Source organism: Melospiza georgiana, chromosome 3 (genome assembly GCF_028018845.1).
Source record: "Melospiza georgiana isolate bMelGeo1 chromosome 3, bMelGeo1.pri, whole genome shotgun sequence".
Taxonomy (NCBI): Eukaryota; Metazoa; Chordata; class Aves; order Passeriformes; family Passerellidae; genus Melospiza; species Melospiza georgiana.
In genome coordinates this window covers 71,341,563-71,366,108 of record NC_080432.1, presented here as the reverse complement: position 1 = coordinate 71,366,108, position 24,546 = coordinate 71,341,563, and the positions used below count along the sequence as shown (strand labels likewise).

Below are 24,546 nucleotides of genomic sequence, written 5' to 3'. Positions count from 1 at the left end.
AAGTGGTTCTGGCCAGAGTGACTACTGTAATTTCATGATGCATTTCATCAAGAACAAATCTATCTCAGGAAAGTTTTGCATGGCAAACAGAAGTGATGGTGGAACAGCACTGACTTTTCTTGTTCCCATACCTTGCTCTCACCCCTTAGAGGCATGGAAACATATCTGATGTCTTTGAATATGAAGTCTCCTCTACTATGTTACATAAAATGCAAAGGTCAGCATCGCAGTCTGCTTTCATACTCAAAACTTTTAAATAATTTGCACTATACTTTCTTTTAAAAAAATCAAACCTTAATCTTGTTTTGATTAGAGTTGTCAATTGTAGTTGATGGCATAACGAATGATTTCATTACTAAGAAAAGAGAAGAGACCACTGAATAGCTAAACATAGTTTAGGTGGTGAGCAGACATGTTGTTTCCACTAGAGAGCTAGCTCATATAGACTTTTATTAAGAAAAACCAAACCAACAACCGAAAAACTCCTTGAACAGTGAATTTTAAATCAATTTATGTAGCATATTTTTACTCATTCTTCCATTGTCAGAATTCTTGTTTTCAGATCTGCTGAAATATGACAAACCTACTTCAGGGTGTGATTCAAGTAAAATACAGCTATGTACAGTCTTGGCACTGTGAAAGATAGGGGGAAAAAATAAATTTTCTATTGCTTCAAGTTCTTGCATTCAACAGTAGCATCAGTGTTTGGGTTTTTAACTACACCAGAAATGTAATTAAAATTTGCTTGTGCACAACTGTGTAGTCTTACATTTTCATTTACATTTCCATATGGATTTTAATTCCATTTAAAATGTATTTTAATATAAAGTTTATATAATTTTAATATTGTCACTAGGTTTATGGAAGTGCGGCAGAATAGTGAATTGCTGTGAAAAAATCAGTTCAGAATTTGGGATTATTTAGAATTCTTTTCATATGTTTCTCTAGGTCTACTCAGCATATGTTTGATTTTGCAGAGATTTTGTCTTCACAGGACGTACATAGTTGGAGTATTGTTTGAATTCAGCCATCAAAAACTGCTTCACTTTCAAGAATATTTGTTGTTCTGTTGTGGGTTTTCTTAAATTAAATTGAAAACACATAGATTTTCTGCATGGCTACAATTTGTGACTCAGTCCCAGAGCTGTATCTGTAAGCAAAACCTTGCCCTGTTTTTTGTTGGTCAAGCAAATGACATTATTTGTTTTGTGGTATCAATGACATCATGGCAGCAAAAGAAATCTTTGGCAAATGATGTGTACAAAGGCATTGTAAAGACAGTCTCCATTAAGGTTTTTTTGTTGTCAAGACGGTTATACAACTCCATGTAAACACTATCAAAGTCAGCATCTAAAAAACATCAGAGGAGAATTACTTTACTATTCATACTCATGACAGTGTCAATATCCTGAGTCATATTCTTCTACCTGGTATTCCCATCGAGTTGTTTCCTGCCTGTGCCATCCTCTCCTGGAGTTGTTCTACAGACATAGTCCCTTCCCTGGAGAGCGAGCAGAGATGGGTCAACTCCCTCCAGAGTAATTTGCTGTAGGGAACCATCCAGGCAGTCGAAGTGCACTTGCTCTGCCCATACCCCAGAGCAATCACACAGGCTGAGGAAGCACAAAGATGTGATTTGAGGTTGTCCTTGGGTCTGCAAAAAGTACTTTTCTTCATTCTTGTCTCCTTGATGTTAGAATCTCCACGGCTCCACCATGCATAGCTGCTTCCTCCCAAGTATTGCAGGCTCTACTCAGCCCTGTTACATCCCTACTGATTTAGGAGGGATCCACAAGGCCATAACTGGTGCAGTAGATGAGGGAACTCAGCAAATTCATTGCCAGAATAATTTAGTGCTGATGTGGCAAGATTTTTCAGCTGTAAGTGTTAGAAGGGATTTCTCACCTGTGTTACATTACGAGTTTAATACCACCAGTGTGTGTATGTGTGTGAGAACACCTCATAGAGCAGGACCATTTCATGGTTTAACATTTAGTGTAATGGGGTCCAATAAAACCATGTTAAAAGATGTTAATGTTGCAAAGAAAAACATCAGAAGCAAGGAAATGCCAGAATTAATATGGCCTGTGGAAATTCAGCTTCTTGCACGTTATGGTGCAGATCTTGTTACCTGACATCCTAGGCTTTCCAGGGGGTGTCTTTTTTTCCAGTGAATGCATAGTTAGATTTTTCTTTTAATGTTCCTCACTCTATCTTTGTTAAACATGAACCATCCAAAGCCCAATTAATAGAAAATCCTTCATCATGTAAATATTTATCATATACCTTTATTGCAGTTTTTTGCTGCCTAATAAATGCATATCTTTTTCACAGTGACCTCAGATTATCAGACACTTTTAACAGTGCTCATATTTGAATTCTGATGAACCAAATCAGGTGAAGGTAGAAATTGTATACAATTTTGATTTTTAATAAAACTTTGATTTTTAATAAAAGTTTAAGCCAAGTGAGACTTTCATTTTTCTACATAAAAGTAACATTTATACACAATCATCTAAGTGCAAAGTGTATTTTCCCAGCTTGGATCATTAATTAGGTCTTCTGTACAGTTGGAGTAGCAGAACTAGTCCATTGCTCTGGGCAGACTGGTCACTCATGACTTTTGTAATGAGTTTCACAGGTATCTGATGAGTGCTTAGGCTTGTATTTGTAGTGTTAGGCCCAAATCTAGAAGAGAGGAGAGCAAACTGTGGTGTTCCATCTCAGCCAATCCCAGTGTTCTTCTGCTGTCCACACCCCTACATCTGTCACATTTTTTTTTCACTTGGCTTCTGCTCTCCTCTAGTTTTGTCACCATGGGGAGCCCATTCTTCTTTTGTGCCCTGATTTCTGTTCCCTCTCCCTGTTTGGTTTTTTGGGGTTTTTCTCCCTGTTTTTCTTCTCCTCATTTGAGTCTACAGGGGTTTTTTTCTTTCAGGGTACTGCCTGGGCACCCTGAACCCAGGGCACTGCACAGTGGGGGTAGAGCTAAGCAAAGAGGGAGAGTTTTGATAATGTCAAATTTCCCGACAGCATGGGGTTCTCCTGGCACTCTGAAGTAATCCTAAGGCTTGTTCAGCACCAGCATCTTTGAGATGGAGATTATTCAATGCAGATAGAGTCTTCAGAAATTGAGGAGCCGGACTGCAGCAGGAGTTCACCAACAGGCCTTTTAGAATCTTACAAACTGAAATAAATGTGGACACCATTTCACAGAAATTATCATTTCTGGGTATTGGTAACTCTCTCCCTGCCCTTTCAGTTTTGGGATTTTGCCTCCAACTTTCAGGTGCTGAAGCCAATCAGCAGCATAATGATGTGACATTCAAAACATGAACACAGCAGTCTGTTTTCACAAATACTTGTATTTGAAGGTTTTTAGCTGAAACTTTACAAACATTTTGTAGCAGGCAACCAGAGTAGGAAAGTTCAGTGCAGTTCAGCAGAATTCAAACTGAAACTGGAATCTTACTCTTGTGAATCATTCTCAACATGCATTTAACTAAAATGGTGAGAAAACCTGTGTAAACAGAGAGGGGGGAAAGGAAAACAGAGCAAGAGTAAAGAAAAAGGTTCTTTTTATAGCATTTAACACATGAGAATGTAAATAAATGTGGTGTTAGTGAAAGTTAATTATTTTGAAAACAGTCAGCAAGGCAGATTAAGAGGTAAAACAGTGCAGCTGAAGACAAAGGGAACAATATTTAGTCTTTGATCAGACATTTTCACAGTGATTTTCTGTTCACCTTCAAGGGTGGCATAATTTTATGAATAACAGAATTTGTTTTGCTACTTGAGTAGCCTTGAACAGAAATAGTGTTGATTCCATATGGCCACTTGAAAGAAAATCCCATGCCTGTTCGTCCTTTAAGAGATAACATTTTTATTTATTAATTTTTTTTTCTCATGGAGGGACCTAAAGATACACAATGAAGTTTACATTTAGTCTCAGAGGACAAGCCAAATCTCTGTGCTTCTGCACATTTCTTAAGATAGCGTTCATGGATGAACTGCATCATCTATATGCCAAGTGACAAATCTGAAATACTCTCACTTTTTAAGCATTTTGCTTTCATTGCAATATTCTTAAATAAAAAATACTCACTTTTTTTTTCCTCCCCAAGTTTGTTGCATCACACAGGAAGTGAGTCTTTTTGATACAATTGATCAGTGGCTTTTCTGCTGTGACCTTTCAACTTTTATCGAAATTTATCAGTTGGGGCTTTTGTTGGTAATTTTTTGTTTGTTTTTTTTTTTTTTTTAATATTTAATGTTAATTTATATGGATAAAACATAATCTTTCAGATATTTAGATTGCTTTGCAATGTTGTTCAAAACAAAATGTAGAAGTCATGTGAATTATGGTAGGAAAACTCATCTGTGAGTACTGAATTACTGCATCATCCCTGCCCAGGGAAACCAGGGGTCTTAATATATTCTGTATATTAAAAGTGCTTGGATTATGTTAATGTGTGCTGGAGCTATCTTTGGGCTGCTGTGGTAACTCCCCACCACAGGGTGTTGGGATGCCTGGGTGACAGACTCTCCAGCAGCTGGTTAAAGTCAGTGGTTGAACTGTCTTGGGGAGTGAGATCTGAGCCCCAGTGCAAATGTGAGAGACAGTGCTACTGGTGGCAATCACAGAACAGAAAAGAAATTGGAAAGGAATGTATAAAATCCAGTAAATTTAAGAGCAAGGAGATAATAAAAATATGCTGACAGTGAGTATGCTAAAGGGACATGGAAAAAGAAAATCTACTAGGGTTTATGCTATATAGCGACTAGGCATATACTTCTTTTTCTAATAATTTTAATTATATTATTGTATTTTATAGCTCTAAATACATTATGTTTTCAAAAATTTTAAATTATATTTTATATGCTAAATGAAAATATTATTTTTCTGGTCAAATCCTTTGTAACTCAGTTGAGACAAACTGCTCCTGAAATTAAACACGTCCTGTCAAGGAGAGGCTGTTGTAATTTCAGTGTCCTTAAATGATTTTGAATATATTTTTTGAACAGTTCCCTCTGACACACTCAGGAGACACAATAATCTGAATAACTATTTCTCATGTTTGTATATAATGCACTCTGAAGGCATTTTTCATGGCAGATGGTCATACGCTTATATATCTGTAGTATTTTAATGTACTTCAGATGTTACGCTACTTTAATAACAATGTGGTTAACATAAAACTATAGCAATGATGTTTGCATCTGAATGTTTATGAAATACTGCCTGTGAGGTTTGGGTTTGTGTGAGCCCTGACTGTGTCTCATGCTCTATTAGTGGCTCATCTCTTTGAGTTATGTTCCATGGCATTCAGCTGACGTAACTTATATATACATATAATATTTAGCATTAGTCAAATCCTTTTTTCTGTTGGGCCTGGTGAGTGTTCTGTCATTTGTCAATAACTTCAATAGAAGTGAGTCAAAGTCATTTTTTTTTTCACCTGAAATATTTTTAAAGTAGCAAAAAAGTATAGAAGAGTTTCTTGATGCAAGGTATCCTGAAACTTGTCATTGAACTTGCTGGTTGTAAAGGGAGTGGGTATTTTTATTGTGTCTCTCACACCAAGTGAGCCTCAGTGAATGATATTTCTAGGTGGCTTTAAAACTGGAACTTCGAAACCTCCCACAGAGCCCTGGATTTTACATTAGCAAGCTAGTGAGCAAAATGTTTTTTCCTCTGCTGAAAATGCAAGTAATTTAGATTACCAGAAGGTACAATTAAATTTTTGCTGGAAATCATGAAGATCCCAAGGAGATACCTAGTCTGCAGGAGAACAGTATTCTAGGTTTTTTTGACAGTGATGGATTTTATCACCTCCAATCAGCCTACAGCAGTGTAGTGCGGAGATCAAATTGGAAGCTAAAATTCCTTTTATGTACTTATGTATTGCAAATATGAGTGAAAACAGTGCATGTATTCATTGATACAAAAGGAAAATATAGTTAACACACAGTTAGCAGATTCACAAAATTAAAAATACCATATGAATTATTTAACTAATGGTGCGCTTTGCCCCAGAACCTGGTGTTTATTATTTTGAGCTTTAGCAGGAAACAGAAGCAGTATCAATTGGGGAAACATTTCTTGCCAAGCTGAGAACAGTATGGCTTTCTCATTTCAAAGTGGGGAACCTGGTTCTTTGGTTTCTTTGTTCCTAGTTAAGACTACTCCCCAAGCTATTTTAGCTGAACATTTAACCCACTAATGGAGCCCGGGGAAGTGCAGTTGGCAGCTGTTCATGGGATAATAATGAAACACACTGTTTAGTACAGCAAACCGCTGCTGTAAAGTGCGGGAAATATTTTATAGAGATCCCGGTGAGCAGAGCAGGATCCGCTTTAAGTTCTGCTGGAATGGGGGGGGGAGCAAGAGGAAGTTGTGTTTCACGTGAGAGTAACCAGCGCTGCTTTGCTCCTGCAGGTGAAGAAGCCGTGTCCAGAGTCCGATGGTTCAGAGCCGCAGAATCCCAGGTATGGTGCTGGAGGGCCGACGCCGACTGACTGCGGTGCGGTGGCGGAGAGCGAGGCTGAGCTGTGCCGTGGATTTGTGGCACCAGAGCCATGGAGTTCTATTTTGCAAAGAACGAGTGGTTGGATCAGTTGTAATGGTTTTCACTCTAGAAAAGGGATTTTTCCCTTTTCCCGGTCAAAGATGCAGCCTAGAGTCTGGGTTGTTGACTTTAAATGATGGCGTAGCACTGAATGGTCACATTCAACTAAAAAAAAAAATTCCAACTATTAAACAGTGTAGGGAAATCTGTGTGCACAGATCTCACTTTCTTCAGTTATCCTATTTCTACATATCTGAGTCTTGAAGTTTATTGAAAATATATTTTATTTCCAATGTGGAAAACTAACTATTTATTTGGGAAGATTTGCCCTTACCAAAACTTCATTTTGTTTTCACATATGAAAAACATGCTGTGTTCATAAGCTGGAAAAAAGCCATACATTCCTTTCCAGCACAGTCGTTTCCAATATCATGTACATGGGAAAAAGGAAACAGATTTTACTTCCATGCTTCACACATGCATGTACCTGTATGGATATTTTTGAGCAAGTGAAGTAGTAGCTAGCTGTTTTAGATGTGTGTCTTCCTGTGGTTAGTAAACTGGAGGATAGTTTTCTTCAATATTTAGTGAGTACTCCGTGTCTTTGCCTTGCTTCTGTATAGAAGACTATTTCAGTGTCATGAAAGCTCAGAAGCTTTCGTTGTGAGGGGAGAGCAACAAAATAAACCTGACATTTCACTAACATTGCAGAAAAGTTAAATAATTCAAGGTTTGTACCCCAAACCCATCCTTACCTATATCTTAACTATGTTCCTTAATTATTGCAGGAGGATCCTCTGGGGGTCACCTGCAGCATCCAAGGCCATTATAGTATGTGCCTTGAGCTGCACTGTGCACCATCTGAATTTCTTTGATTAGCTCATGTCTGTTATTAATATGTATTTTCATTTAGTTTGATTAGAGCTGAAAAGGTAAGAGATACTTCAATGTCCAAATATACTTTCAGCATAGTCACTAGCAGTTTTGACCAGGACTTCAGTGGAAACCTGCTTTGCCCTTCAGTACTCACAACTTATAAGTGAAAAACTTATCTGCTGTGCTTTGGATTAAAATTTGTTATAAAAGTCAAGTTCTTTCTGACTATTTTGACACCATGGAGAATCCCAGCATAGCATAACACTCATATACAAGTGTGTAGTTTTAAGCGTTGTGATTGCCAAATGAGACTATTGTATCTCAAGCCTTTAAAATCTATGAATTCCAGTCTGATGTTATTTCATCAAAGAGTGATGAAAACAAACTGCTACAAACCTGAGGACCCTGAATGCAATGTACTGTTACTATCTCTGCATATCAGGAAATTTCTTACAAGCTATAATTAAATTCTTTATGCTGTGTCTGAGGAACAAGATACTTTTTTTTCCTCCTGAATGTGCAAGAGAACCCATGTTACAAATAGTTAATCTGGTAGTTTCATTTTTTGACGTCTGTTTTCAAACAGAAACACTTTTCATTTTGAGCTCTGCAGCCTCAGTTGGAGATTATATCAGACAGAGTTGAAATTAATGTTCCAAGCCTGAGCATATGCAGTGCTGTGTATACAGCCTGAAGTGGGATTTTTTGGTTGCAATGTGACTTTTGGTCTTAGAGGGGAATCTCTGACAGACCTTGGGCTGGAGCAGCACTAGAGGGCTCTGCGTGGCACATCACACTTCAGAGCCTGGAGCAAGGTAATTCTTCTCTAAACAAGGCTTAAGTGAAAACACTGCACATAAAATGAAACATCAGCATAAAAATGAATGCTGGAGACACACAGCCTTACAGAATAGCTCCTGGCTTGGGACCTAAGGCCAATATCATTCATTTATTTAGCTAGCTTTATAGTCTGTTAGTTTTGGATTTGAAACTATTACAATAAATGCAGATGGAAAGTGTTTTTACAGTAGGGAAGTAATTAAATTGGGTGTGGGAACTTTGTCAGGAGAATTCTTGGAGTGACATGTGTGTATCAGCAGATTCTTTGTCTTGCTTGGCCTGGGTTTGTCTTTTAGAAAGAAGCAGTCAAACTGCAGATGTGACTACTAAATTTTTAAGGGATATACTAACCTAAGCAGCATGTTAAAAAATGCTTTCCACAAGTGACCAGCTATACATGCAATAAAAATCAACCTTCCCAGCATTTATTTAGAGAAAGTGCTTCTTGTCTTAACAGACAGGTAAATTGCACAGAGGGAGAGGGGTCTTTAGTTAAGAATTGAAGTTATGGTGAATAGGTGAACTGTAAACACAAAAGGAAACATATGACTCATCATTGACAGATATTTTAATTCACAAACAACTTTGTCTTAAAAATTCTGTCATAGTTTTTTGTGAGTTTTTTAATCAAGTCCCTATGAAGGGGTTCTGAATACTTCCTTTTATACCTAGGTGGTGGTAAATATATATATATATATATACCTTTTATACCTTACAGTAGTGGTGTTGTGACTGTATCAATATTATGGCATTCTTTCTTTATAATTCTGTAGTAAAAGTCAAATTCACCCTGCAACCCTGGATAGTTATCTAGTAATGCAAAATGCAATGCTTTCTAGGGATTTTGGTGTGTGACACAGAGGCAGTGAATAATTGGGACTTGCCAACTGTTCCACCACAAGTCTGGATCAGGCAAGAGCAGCTTGTTGGACAATTCTGACATGCTGGCCCTGTATCAATTTCACTAGCAAGGTTAGGGAGAGAAGTTCCTGTCTTCAGAGCCTACAGACATACGTTGCTCTTAATTTTCTTTTTTGACAGGTGACTTTAAAATGGTATCAATCCTGAGTGTGCTCAACAGCTCCTTTGTGAAATTCAATGTCATACAAAAATTGCTGAAGTCTAGTGCAGTGCTTGAAAGTTAACTTCTTTGCAATTGTCAACAACCTTCCTTTTTACTTAAGCAATAAAAAAGGCATTTTAATTCTAATAAGGAAAAATTTTGTTGCCCTGAAACCTGTAAGCTACATTTAAAACCTCATACTATATGACCTGTGGAAATACTAGAGTATGTGTTATTCTGAAGTCTGGTAAAATGCTAAATATGAAGTCTGAGACTCCTGCTCACACTCAACAACAGCATATTCTATTTGGCCACACATCCCACAGCAGTATCTCTCTTTGACATAGCAGTCTGCTTGATGAATGCATCTCTTCTATCCCCAAATCCTCCTTCTGATACCACCAGGCCTGCCAGAGATTCCACTGTAAGATGAAAGTCACATCAGGAATTGAGGCATGAGAGTAAGTATTGTTTTTTCTGGGCCATAAAATTAAATAGGGAGGAGAGAAATGAAATGAGGGAGTGGAAGTCATTGCAAATGGAAAATCAGCAGGGTCTTCTATTGCTTCCTCAAAGTTCACTGATTGTAGGAAAAAAATAATGGTTTTTTACCATCTGGAGGATGGAAGACTGCAGCAGAATGAAGATTTTCCTGACAATTTAAACACAGTTTCTTTTTTTCCTGGAAGGGTAAAGGAAAATGGCTGAATATTTCACATACTTTCCTTCTTTAAGCTATGATATTTATGTTTTGATGAAGCTGTCTGTAGGAAGAAAGGGAAAACTTGAAGGTTTTGATGAGTAGTTTCGTAAGTTAGGGATAAAAGTTAGCTGACAAATCAACTTAGGAATAATTAGGATACATAGTGTCAAAAATACATTACTTGTGTATGTACAGAAGGGCAATGGATTTTTGTATTAGTAAGTTAAAATTAAGCCCCATAGAGCAGGAAACCCTCCACTTTATTGCTTGATTTTTACTACAAATCTGTGTATCCAGTATTTCCAGTAATATCCAGTAATATCCATTCTTCCTGGCTTTTCCTTTACACATTTAAAAAAATTATCTAAAAGCAAAGTAAAAGGAAATTAAGCTAGTCTTTAGTAAATCCTTCCATTTAAAACTTTATCAGATGCTGTAAGAAGAGTGTAAATCAGGGGCACTACAGTTACTGCATTGATGCCAGTTAGATGGGGTTTTGATGATCACTGATGAATTATGAATCATATGCACAGATCAAGTTGCCAGATAAAGCAGTTATCCAAAAAAGTGCACGGGGATTTTTATGTGTTTAAAAAGGCCTCCAGTATTTCAGTTCAGTATGGGCTTCAGTGAGGTTGCTAGCATGGATTGCAGCTGTTCATCAGATGATTGCTGTTCTGTTTTTCAACACCCACACTTCTATGTGCACCACAAAGTAAGATTTAAAAGATATGAATTCCTGTTTCTGTTTCATCTTAAAAGTCTTTTTTAAAACTTTTGAATGAGAAGTAGGCTTTCACATTTTCTCACTAGTCTCATTTTGATACCTACTCATGGTTTTTAATTGCTCAGGATACAGAGTGCACATACACATCCAGAGACAATTATTGTCATTAATGCATTCACCAGTAAATAGATGATATTGAATGTCAGTGAGAACTACCACAATTTTCCCATTCACTTCTCTTGACCAAAGTTTATTTCCTGTGCAGTTTGGGCTCACTGTTGTGGATTCAATGTTCACTATGATCACTGGATCTGAGCTATGCTAATGCTGCATGTGTGCATTACCAAACAGTGTTTCTGTAACCATTCATACACTTAGATACCCATAAAAATAAAAGTAACACGTATCTTCTGTATCTTATTCCAAACAACCAGATCATCATGTTTCATTCTCGTTGGTTTCAACTAAAATACACCTGAAATTTCTTCCACCAACTAATTCCCTCAACAAGACCTTAACAGTCTTATCTCAGAATGATCACAGTGATAGTTCATTCTTTCAGTCAGGCATTGGCTGGCCCATATTTACCAGATCTAACCCTATAACTCCTGAGCCCAAATCCAAGCTTTACAGGCACCTTCTGTGATGAAGATTTCATGCCTTTTCCATGACTTTGAAAGCAGCTGACCAGCTGCATACGCATTACTAGTAGAGTGGGATTAGCAGTACCTTCTCATTCATTTGCAGTTTAAGAGATGAATATCATTATTGTTACATAGTAAAGAGGAGTTGCAATTGAGCTGCTGAGCAAGAAAAGCCAGCAATAGCTATGGAAATTGTGATTGAAGTTTCAGCAATTATAATTTAAAAAAATACATAGTATTTGTTGCACAGTAAAAATGAGCAAACCAGTCTACCTAGATTTCATATGTGTTGTTTAAATACATTAGGGTCCTTAATTTTCTTCCCATCCATGTCTTAGAAGATTTTTTAGAAGGTGTTTGTTGTCTTGTGAACCATATGTAGCTTGTCTTGACCAGAGGATAATGCTTTTGTGAGTCAGAAGTGTAGCTCCACTGTATCCCATATTGAATAATCTGTAGATCATTATGACATGATAAATGGGCTTAATTTGAGAAAATTAGTTATTGAGAGAACTCTGTTTTAGACTTTGAAGGTGAGATTCCTCTCATCCTGAAGTAGACATGTAAGGTAGGCACTTATGAAATGTCATTTATTTGAACTTCTTTCTTTTGACACCTTACTGCATCCCTCTTCCCCTGGGAAACCATGCAGACTCCACCAGCAATCACCTGTTGCTCTGCTGATTTATTGTAAGACCAGCTAGATACACAATTTGACCAAAGGCAATGAAAGCCTTCTTTCAATTTTACAGATTAAGCATTTTGCATAGCTGGTCAGTTCCAGAAGGGAATACCTGCAAAAATAAGATTCATCTTCAGCCAGGAAAAAAGACTTTTTGACTGGCTTCTGGTATTTCTTGGACTTGGAGCAGGCTATAAGGAGAAACAGCAAAACAAATTTTCTATGAAAAGAGAGAATAATTAAATTGAAAGATTGTCACAAGTAATTTTGGAGACCAGAAGAAAATCTAGTCAACAAGAGGCATGGTATATGCCAGAGTATAACATTCATGTCAGTGAGGCCACTACAGTTACAAGCACTTCACCTAAGAGAAATGTTTGGCAGGATCAAGTCCAAACTACTCAGTCAAGACAGTGACTGACAAAAAACATACAACAATTTTCCAATTTTAAAATAACTTCATTGTGGAATAAGATTTCTCATAAAGACTACATTCTGGGACACACAGACTTAGCTTGAGGAGAATGTTTTATACAAATCTGGTACTTATTAGAGTTTTGTGCACTCATTTAGTCTGCATGCCACTTAGGCAGTTGGAATCAATCAAAGTGTTTGGGAGATGGTTCTTCACATACGTGTAACCGAGCGATACACAGCAACCATGACAATTGCACCACAGTTTCTGCAAGGAGTAGTGCCTTGCTACGTGAGTTTTATTTTCAGGCATGTAGTTTTCAGGCAATGCAAGTCTCCCTTTTGTTTTAGATCAGTCTGTGTGGTGTCTCTCTGCCTTCTGAGCACTGATGTTCTCATTCTTTAAATTTAAAAATATCAGTCTTCTGATTACCCAAGGCCTGTTGAAGCTGGTCACTGTCTGCCCATCAGGTTTTGTTGGCTCTGGATCAAACCCCCAAGGAGTTCTAAAAATGTATATGATATGTTTACAGAAATTACAACAATCTATTTAGAGTGCAAATACATGGTAACTGATGACATCACAGGCAAGTATTTTAATGGTTTATATTAACAGATCCCTGTGGCTTATAACAATAAAAGTAATGTATTTTTTTATATTTCATGTGTGTTAAAAATTCCTGGGGTTTTTTGTTAATATTGGGCATAACATGTTTTCTGTGATATTAAAAATAATTTATCCCTGTGATCCCAAGCCAGATCATGTCACTGTTAAGATCTCCATTAACCTGAATCAGTGATGGGTCAGACTTTGGAAGGAAACAAAACCTAAGGGATTTTTTTGTCTGTTTGTGTTTAGTTTTGGGGTATTGTTTGGTTTTGGGGATTTTGTTTGTTTGTTTTTATCACTACATTGAAAAAATGGATAAACAAGATTCTAACAGAAATGTTAGTGGAAGTAATGTAGAGATTTTGAAGATCAAAGTGCCTTGTGATTTTTGAGTTTGCTAAAGAGAGCAGGATTTCTGGATTAATTAATGTATCCATCAAACTTTTATAATTGTTGAATCTGCAGGAATATCTTAGGGTAAATACTGGTTTTGAGTGAAAGAAGATAACCTAGGATTACACCTACAAATGTTTTTGCTTGATCCAGTAGTCTCTTAGAGCCTTATCCTAAAATTTTAACTGGATTTCGAGCCGTAAAATAAGCGTGTTTGTTCTTCTTACGTGTGTAGCACATGTAATAACAATGAGAAGGAGCTCTGTTTCTTTCTCCTGTGGTCTATTTTTTGCTCTGTCGTATCACATTACAGCAGTACACAGAAGAGCTAATTCAGACTCTGTTCCAACTTCTTTGACCTCTTGTATACTCTAAATATATTTTACCATTGTTGAGCCTGAATAGTAAAAGTATTTGATTCCACCTACTTTGCACTTCAAATATAGCTGAAAAAATTCTGAGAAGAATGTAGACAATAAAAAGAAAATGCCCACTGAGATCTAAATCTCCTGTTCTGAGATTGGTTTGCTTTTTACATGAATCACATTTTTTCTCAGATATTTATAAGTGTAATTTCTTGGCTAGATGTTTCCCATTTTAAATGTTGTCGGCCATCCCATGTACTCAGTAAGCAGTTAACTAACACCACTCAGTTATTATGCCATGCTCATATTTACCATACCAGAATTTACCTCTTTACCATCCTACTAGGCCCTGATCAGTCATTAGAGAAAAAATAAGTAGGAAATAAAAATAGAATTGTCATGGTTTATGCCCAGCAAGCAACCAAGCTCCACGCAACTTCACCCTCCACGCACCCACCCCAGTGGAATGGGGAGAAGAATCAAATGTAAAACTTGTAGCTTGAGATAAAACTGTGTACTAATTGAAAGAAAGTAAAATATCTAATCATAGTAAATAATAATAATAATAATAATAATAACAACAACAACACCAAACAAATTATGCACAATAGAGTTCCTCACTGTTTGCTGACTAATGCCAGATCCTGTCCCAGTACCCAGATAATCCCCACTTCTGGATAACTCCTCCATGGTATTCCATGTGTGGAATATCCCTTTGGCCCATTCAGGTCACCCAGCTATGCTCCCTCCCAGCCTTTTTTGCATACCTGCTCACTGGCAGAGCATGAGACACAAAAGAAAAAGGTCCCTGACTTAGGATAAACGCGACTTACCCAAACCAAAACATTCTCATGCTGAATCCAAAACAGCGCTGAAACAGCTACTGAGAAGAAATTAACTCTATCACAGCTAAGGACAAGAATGAACAAAAAAAATCCAGATAAAAAGAGACCGCATGCAAATAAGTTGATTGAGACCACATGTAAATAAGGTAACTGCAAGTTTGCTTTCTTTTTTCCTACCATCTGCGTCTTCCACACATTACACAAATGCATGTTAAGCCTGCTGTAATATTTTAGGCTTTGCTTCCCCTCCTTATGTTAAGACAGCCTTATCAGAGAGCAGTTCTGTACCTCAGCTCCCTCCACACTCAGCTTAGTCTGAGCCCCAGTCGTGTTGTTCTCCTCTGGGAACAGAAGTCAGAGGGCCCAGATGACAAGGAGGGAAAGAGGCTCCTCCATAAGCAGCATCTGGCTCTTTGGCAGATTTGTCAAGCACTTCTGCTAATGGGTTTGGATTTGCCCAGGGGTCTTTTATGTGGTTACATTGCAGATGGTCTGTCTGTTCTATCTTCTCCTTTTGAACACTTTTATTAAAAAAAACCCCAAACTGATAAGGTTCTTTATAGGTCTCACAAGATGCATGTGTAGGCTCCTTTCTGTTAGTCATTGCAAAGCTTTCCATATATCCAAATGTGTGTCTTGAGTTTTGTTGGCAATTCTGGACTTAGCTCTCCAGTTTAGCTGCCAAGTGATATAATTTACTGTGTTCTGAGTTTGTATTATTGTCACATTTCTTTGGGAATTTCTTAATGTCATTTGTAGTGCAGAAGTAACTTTACCTCCTCTTAAAAGCATGAAATATACTTGCCTTCCACTAGCCATCCACCTTTGAAAACATAAGTTTAAATCTGGTTTTGGTTAAATGTGAAAATTAGCATGATGGTCTCAATCTAATTCACTGGGGATTTGTGTCTGCCATTTAAGAGAGGCCCAGGACTGTAGCAACAAGTCTGTGGGAAGGTATGTTTGGCAGAGCTATGGAGAAACGCACATGCAGTGCCCAAATAAATAAAGCAATTCCACAGATCAACTTTTTAACAGAATTATTTATTGTGTGGCCCGAGTGCAGAAGAGGGCAGAGAGGGAGGACATCCTGTTTGGTGAATTCCGTTTAAGTTCTGTTTCAATTTACAACTAAATCTCTGTCACTTTAATTTTTAAGGGTTTTGGGATTTTATTTGCTTTTCAGTGTAGAAGTAATTGGCAGGTGACTAGACATAAGATCATGTTTTATTCCTATGTTATTTCAGGCTTATGTCTTATTTTCCTTCTAATTATGTAGATTAAATTAAATAGAAAATAAACCCCTGTGCTCTCAAAGATGTAGTGCTTTTCATGACTTTCTCAAAATAGTACCAGAGAAGCACTTTCATCCCTCTTAGCATTTCATTATTATACCGTGTTTCCCAACAGCAATATTTTAATATTTGCTGAGAAACAAGAATAAATGTATTCTAAAAAGCAGTCCTGTTATTATGAACATCTCACACTCTGCCCTGTCTCGCAAACCAGGTTCTTGGGGAACCAGTGCTAAACGCAGTAAAGTTACAATCTTGCATCCAAGGTGTGGAGGTGGGTGGACATAACCAACAGCGCTGCAGGGCTTGTTTCCTTTACCTTGTTTTTCCCTCAGTACCTGGACAGAGGTGGACATCCAATGATTTTAAAAGGCTAAGCATTATGCCAGAAGCCTTGGTGAGGTCCAGCCATTTGGTGTAAGCCATGTTTTGAACAGAGGGAGCTCTAAGGGAAGGTAGCCAGCAGAGAGGCTGGTTCCCAGGGTTGCTGCTGTGTGTGCGCTGGGGCAGCGAGGGCTGCAGTGGTGCCTCTGCCAGTGCCCCACTCCTGTGGCTCTGTGCCACTCCAGGTATGCCCTGGCCTGGGAGCTGGCTTATCAGCATGCAGGCTGAGCTGGAAATGGAGGTGTTACAGATTTGCAGCTGCTACCTGCCCCTTCTTGTGGCCCAAGGGGATAATTCAGGGGAAGGGAACTGTGCCCCAGAGTTCTCAGCGACACGTATTTATTGACTCTTAGAAAAATCACCTACTTCACCCCAAATGAAAAAGGTGTGTATGCTTTAAGTTTCAAATTATAAAATAACTTGGGGAAATCAAACAGCAAAGCAAAATGAAGTGTAGTCATTTTATATCAGTTGCAAAGAACAGCCAGCATTGGTGCATTTAACAGAGCATCATTTTCTGTCTCTTGCTTAAGATAATGGAATTTGTTTTGAGTGTAATTAGTTATGTAAAATTCTTTTAGGTTCTTCCTAATAGGGTCATCCTGGGAAAAATGACAGGGATGTGTGTGCAGCACACCTAGTGTACCTTGCCATCCAGAATGGCTGTGCCCAGCTACTCCTTACAGTGGTCAGATGCTGAAGCAGTTAAGGCATCAGGCAGTCAGCAAGTTGCATATATTTGTTTTATATTCTAAACCAAACTCATTGTTGGGACTGCGATTAGAGAACAGAAATAATTGCTTTTGACACAAACTGTTTTGGAGCCAAACATAATGTGCTCCACATGAGGTAAACTACAGAATATTTGTCTTGGGAGCCAAGATTCAGATCAGGTTTAACTTATAAGGGGAACTTCACTGTTAAAAGTGAGATGTGTTAATGTTTCCCACGTTAAGACTGCTTGCCAGTAATTCTCTGTATATTGCATTTACCAAGAGAAGTTTCAGAATGTTTGCATTAAAATATGAATAGAGCATGAAAACTACAAGTTTTTGGCAACCCCTGTATTCTGCCTAATCTGTCATCATAACTCATCCTTTCTGGAAGCTGATGAAGTTCTTGCCAGGCCCCTGTACTGGTGGCTAAAGAAATTACATTCAAGTGCAGTATGGTCACTCTTCATACAGCACACCTGAAAGACGTTTTTTTTCTTTGGGCATTCCCTGCTGAAGAAGAACCATGTTACAATAACTAGTTTGAAATATAACAGACATCTCAATTTAGGGTGAGTCAGACACAACCCACCTGTTGCTCTTTTTTTTAATGAAAATATGAGTTCACACTTACATCATGCTGTCCAGGCTCCACTGAAGCCAACAGCAAAATTCCCAGCCATTCATCTCTGATTTCCCAATTTTATATTTGCTTAAATATTGTCTGACATGAATACAGTTGACATTATTATATTTAAATTCATAATATTATGACTGCAATAAGCAGTGTCATTTTGAAGGCTGTGTTTTACAAAGGACAGATTAGCAACAGACGAGTAATTGGCAGAGCTGATCATCTCCACATTCCTCTGTATATATGAGAAACAGACTCAAATCAGACTCAAAACCACCAAAGAAGGACTTGGTGAGATCTTCAGTCACTGGCTTTGTTACCTGTGCCTTATGTCCACCTGTCAGAGATGTGGAAGGGAGTCTGTAATTTCCAGCAGATTTTTCAGATGTGACTCTGAGCACTTGTACAGAAGTAGTGGCACAGGGGGGAAGGCCACAGGCTTGCTGTTTGCATTCCAGCCATCTCCACAGAAGTGTTTGTTACTTGTTTATGACATAGCACATCATGTTGTCAGAACCACAGCATTTCCAAGTGCCTGTCACATCTGGAAGTGATCAGAAGCTGTTGGGTGAATTAATCTTTGAAAATGTGGCCCTGGATCCAAAGACTTGCATTTAGATCTTATGTATCTGTAAACTGGTAGTTTATATTTCATGTAAGTTGGATACTTGACAGCTCCCCATGGAACTGTGCTGTCATTATCACTTTTGATTTACTTAAATACTCATATAAGGACTTCAAAACCTACTTTAATGTTTTGTTTTGTTTGTTTGGGGTGGTTTTTTGTTGGTTTGTTTTTGTTAAGTAGCAGCTGCCTGTGTATCTTTGTGTGTTTTCTGTTCACATGCTCAGGCTTGGGATGGTCTCTACATGGAATCAAAGAGTTGACCACCCAGCCCCTCATTCTGCCATTCCTTCAGGCCCCTGACACTCACTGGTTTAGATGTTCTCTCTCTGGCTCCAGGAGTGGTTTTCTCTAACCAGCTGCCTTTTTCCTTGAGAAGATGGGAATTATCTATTCAGACACCACATTGCCTCTTTCCAGATACTTCCTCCAGTGATTGGAGTGTAAACCCTGAGCTAAAATTGTATCCCATCAAAACTGTGGCTGTCACATTAGGATAGCCCAGAAAAGATATCTGAAAGGCTGGGATCCAGCTGGCCAGAAGGTATTGTTCAGCATAGCTTTGCCTTTTGTGTGTACATTAGTCTATTATATCAGAATGGAACAGTTTCCCATATAAAACTATCATTTGCTTTCATCAACTCAAACCTATTTTAAACTTGAGAGTGGAGACATGATGTGGAATAGGAGCATATGGAAAAAAAGCACCTCCTGTTACTTACTTTTTTGGTGTCAGCCTGCCTATTTCCCTACTCTGAATCTGTGTTTTGTAATTGAACAATCTCCTGAGCATAGAGCATGTGAGCTGGAAGTTTATGCCGTGGTAAATAACTTAATAAGTTCCACTCCCCCGGATATGTCTTGATTTTTATTTATTTATTTTAATCGTTGTTGGCTTTGGAGAAGTCAGTTACATGTCCAATAGAAGAGTCCAGAAATGACTCCTAGGTATTTTGTGTTTTATCCAAAAATGTGGAAATCCAAATTAATTTTGCATTGTCTTTTAATTGTGACAGGGAAATGACATTGTGACAGGGAAATGAGATTCATTCCCAATAAAAGTCAGAAAGCAGTGAAAAATTATTGTAATGTGGATTTGTGGCCGATTGAACTGCACTAGAATAGACAGTTTTCTGTGGTTTTCTGGAAACCACATTAAATGACATTAAACTGAAATAAAATGTCTCAGTCAATCAGAAACAAGGGGAGCCATGCAGTTACTGGATTTTAAGCAAATAATAGTTTCTGCAATTATGTAGCACAACAATCCAAGCTGTCTAAATTAATTGGTGTGTTTAATCATCATAAGAGAAAAAGCTAAACTTCTCACTTTCAGGCACAAGAAGAAAATACCAGTTTTTCTTTCTGACTAAAATAAGCTTGAATTTTTAAGCAATTATCTTTCACAGTATTTAGTCATATCTTCTCACTAGAGTCAGAAAGAAAAAATACATATATCGTTTTCAGTAAAAAAATTATCATCAGCTTATTACTAAAGCAATAGCCATAACTAGATTAACAAAATCTTCAACCTTTGGCAATTGCTCCTACGGTGAGAAAAGAGGGAAGCATAGATTTAATAAAGACAAAAAATATCTGACACTTAATCGTTAGGAAGCACGGAGAAGCTCAAGGTGGCACAGGGTCACAAAAGGGAGGGTGATAGCAAAAGCTTAACTGGGAAAATGGGAATGGGGGGTGGGGAAGATGCTGCAGTGCTGTTAAAAGAAATGTCTTTTTCTTTAGCTGTGAATGGTGCAAGGGGGCAAGCGACAATGCCGGCCTTTGTCAGGAAACCTGCTCACCCACTTTCTCAGCTGAGCCCTCTGCATCAAGGGCATCCCAGGCACTGACACTGCCTGCCTGTCAGACAGCTCCTGTAAAGCAATACTGTCTGCAGGAGGGTTTTTTCTCCTCGTATGAGGTTTGAATAGCCAGGTGAAGAACAACAGGCAGGAAAGCAGAACCGAGATACAATCACAACTTGTGCCCTTTTATACCCCAAAGAATTACCTAAGGAGTCCCATCCTCTGTAAGACAGGCAGTTTATTCGAGATTGAAAAAGCTCTTAAACAAAATCAGGCACTTTGAATTCTCAAATTATTGTTCCTCTCCACAGTGCAGTTATTGCAATATCTGGATATGGGTTCTTTTCCTGTGAGCTTGAACTCGTGTGCTGGGAAGCTGCATGGTGATATTCAAACTTGTAATGAGTAGTCCACAGAGAGTCTAGTACAGCTCTTACTTCATACTTACAGTTTTGCAAAGCTCAACCTTGTGATATTTTTATTTTTTTATTACCTATGTGGTATTCCTTAACATGGTAGAAAGACTTGGATGTTTTAATTCTTTGTTTTGCTAAGGTTCCCTCTATTTGATACCCTCTGTCTGACATTGGTTGTAGATTGATGGAAGTATTTTTATTCTTGGAATATGAATGTGACTTTACTTTTGCCTCTTTCCATTATTTTTTAATAAGAATGTTGGCACTGTACTTCCAAACACATAAGAAACAGAAATTATACAGCTGTAATCCACCTCCTATCCCCAAATGATTGCAGAAAGGTAAGCACTTGTTTTCTGTATTGCTAAAAAAAAAAAAAATAATAAAATAAAACTCTGAGGAGCATTTGCTAGCTTTATCAATATAACATGACATTATTTTACTGCTTCTTAGCACTGTATTGCTTTACAAGTTAAGAAAGGAGGCCTCAAGGAGAGCAAGAAGGAGGTCTTGCTAGTGTCCAGTACTATTATTTGTTTTTAAATCTGGCAGGTTTTCAGAACCTGTGTGTTGGAGGAGCAGCTTTTGGGATATTGTGCCTAAAATAGCAAAAGTTCTGCTATTTTGACCATCTACTAAGCTTAAGATCTATAGATGGGTTTGATGAGCCAGGGAAAACAAGAGGGGTAGTTGTCTCAATGGAATAGATTTATTTCATTGGTTGTGCTCTTCCTTCCTTACCTTTTACACTGACAAAAAAATTGAAAAATACTGCCTTAAACAGTGCAAAAGCATCTGGAAAAGAAAATATTGACTTTTATTTTGGGGTTGATGAAATGATTGGAAATATTACTCACTTGAGGAGACTTTTTTGTCTGTGTGTTGTGCTGCATTATTGGTGGAGATCTTCTGTGGAAAGGTGTTGGGAAGTTTTTTGTTGTGTATACACTTAAACACATGTTTTTGTGTAGATTGAGCACCAAAGAATTATTATAAGGTTGGATGTGTCTGTGTGTCAGTGTACGTGAATTTGTATACAACTGTATATTCTCTGGAAACCTGTCCATCATCCAGAATCTTTCTCTCTTCACCTTCCTTCTTGTTGCCCTCTGTAGCCTTTGAAGGGTTGATGTAACTTCTTTTTAGTTGCATTATTTACAGTTCTTGTAGGTGCAAGTAAACATGAAAAATATCTGGTCTAATTATGAATGTAATTTAAAAGAAAACAAAAACCAAAAAAACACACCAAACAAACAAAACCAAAACCCCAAAACAGTGGAAAAAAAAGCCTTTATAATTGTGGTGTTATCTAAATTATTGATTGTTTTAAACTTTGTTGAGGATTTTATGTAGATTGGACAAATGACATTTGTGAATGTGCATCCATTTTGATTGTTTTTGTCAGAATAAAGGCTTTTATTATCTAGTTCAGACTGCTTGTTAAAGAGAGATGAGCTCACTTGTCCTGTTCAGAACATGGCTGAAAGCTCTGCCTAAAAGAATCCATGTAGGAAATGGAAAAAAAATTAATCTACTTGTCTTCAAAACAGTGTAGTTGCTCTGAGAGCTGAGCTGATACCAGTAGGAAACAGATTTAGCCAAGTTTGAACAGTTCTGTTATCCAACTTTCCTATTGCACTAAAATTTAGTTTGAAATAAAGGGAAAGTTTGCTTAATTTCAGAACCTCCAGGGTAGCTGATAACTTAAATGGACAAGATTCCACGTTTCTGTGAGAAACTATGGAGTATTTAAGAATTTGTGTTACAACAGGAGGCATACTAGAAAAACAGGGGTGAAGCTAACCTAAAAATAATAGTAATAATAATAGTAGTAGTAGTAGTAATAAAAACAATAATATGCATTTTTGCCTCTGTGGAGTTTCATGAGATTCTACTAAAGAGATGTATATGGTGAATTTCCTAGCAAAGAATTTTAAATATTTTAAAAATTTTTGCTATGATTATTTACAAACTAAATTAAATTATTCAATTTTAAATAGGCTCCATCTAGTCCTTCTTTCGGTTCTCCTCTAATTTGGATTTGCTTCAAATTCTACACAAAGGAAATGGTATTTGTAAAATGTTCTGGTTGGGCCGGGATTTGAAGTACTTTGTTTTCATGTTAGAATATTTATTCTTTTATAAATCCTTGATAAATTATTTCATACTTTTGATCTTTTTGGTAAAAAAAGTTTGAACTCAATTATGAAGCAAAAAGTTTACATTTTAAAACATCACCTCTTTCAAGAAAATTATATAAATATGTTCTACTTGTAGGATTAAAAAATAATTAATGGAGTTACAAGCTGTGGAGGGACCCAGCTCCAAGTCCACCTTAATAATAGTTAAACTGGAAATGCAGATGGATAACATGGTAATACCAACCCACATTTTCTGAAAATAAATTTTATGTCTGCAGTGCGCAAATGAATATGTGATTGTAATGAAGGGAGGGAAAAAAGAGGAATTTTTAAAACAACTATAGAAGCAAGGCTTGGGCTTTTTGCCTTTAAAACAACACAAGAGAAAGTTGCACAGAAATAGAGAGATGCAGTTGTCACGTGGCCCAATCATCATTAGTCCTGCTTACACCTTCTGGGCAAGGTTGGGTGGTCTGGGGTGGGCACAAGTTCTGTTCATCCACACTTGTAAAAACGGGACAGAAGAGGGTGGAATTTGTCTCTTTGGATGCTGTTCCTTTATCCACTTCTGAGCATAGGCTTGAAACCCTTGAAAAGATGTAACGTCAAGCTGGGGAACAGAATATGCTCTGACGGGGAAGGCTCAGAATCCCCACACAGATTCTTAAACCTTCTTCAGTTGGGTAGAATTGTCTACAGATTGGAGTTAAAGCCCACTGAGATCTGGGAGACTGATCTGTGAAATGGAATATTTTAGAGACTTTTCCAGTAAGCCTCTGAAATGATCCACTAAGCATGTGCAAATACCAACTTTCAAAGACTTTAAGCACAGCCAAAGCAGAATAAAAGACAAAACTGCCTTGCCAGGTTTCAGGTTTTTGCTCAGAAGCTGGGAATAATGCAAATCTTCTTCAAACAGTCAAGAGATAATTAAAACTTATTCTTATCCAATCCATTTCCTGGCAAAATGCATCTTTTTATAAAATGTAGAATTTTACTTAATTATTCTAAAATAGCAGTTTGAGATATTGCAGGAGGGATAAAATGGAAGCTCAGTTATATGCGTGGCAGTGAAACAAAATATATAAAATAACATTGTACAGTGTAGTTTTTTAAGCACCTTTAACAATAAACTTTATTCCACCTAAACTGGAACACAGTGCATTTACTACAAAGCAGTCTTTAATAAATAGCTGCATAAACTCAGAAGTATTAATTACTTCTTCAGAGATTTCTTTTAAACTTTTTTTTAGTGCAGGAAAGCACATACTGAACCTGAACCTGCTTCTGATTAAGTCAGTGAAAGCAGGACTCTGATAAACATTTAGTTTGACAAAATGAATTCAAGATGTTGGAATTATTTTGTCCATTTTACTAAGCATTTTTCCTGAATCCTCCATTCACTGGAAGATAAGAGTTTACTAAGTCTGTTACATCTTCCTGAGAAGTCTTTAGGCTAAAGGTAAACTAAATATATCCAGAAAAGAGAATTGAATTATATGTGTTACACAGAAGGCAACATGTGCACTTCTGTAAATAAATCACATAGGGATATATTAAAGTAATCCCTGTACTTGTTCACACAGGATGGAGCACCCAGGATAATACAATGTATACACATGGTTTTGTGAAAATTTTATTGGTTTGGATATCCTTTTTATTCTGAATAGAGTACCAATAAGTACAAGATGTCTTTTACTCCAGCAGAAAAAATGTCTATTTGTGAAGGCACTATTTAAAAATACTTTTAGTTAATTAACTTGCCATGTCTGTGGATGGGATGTCTTTTTTGTTACAGA

General features: G+C 37.4%; 1 protein-coding gene across 1 annotated transcript in view; it reads left to right on the top strand.

The window, feature by feature from the left end:
* The window catches only part of EYA4 (EYA transcriptional coactivator and phosphatase 4), a 121,832-nt gene that overhangs the window by 50,550 nt on the left and 46,736 nt on the right, over positions 1 to 24,546 (top strand). Inside the window, exon 2 of the mRNA XM_058019787.1 lies at positions 6,440 to 6,489. Within this exon, the coding sequence (XP_057875770.1) occupies positions 6,440 to 6,489 (50 nt within the window). The remainder of the gene's footprint in view (positions 1 to 6,439; positions 6,490 to 24,546) is intronic.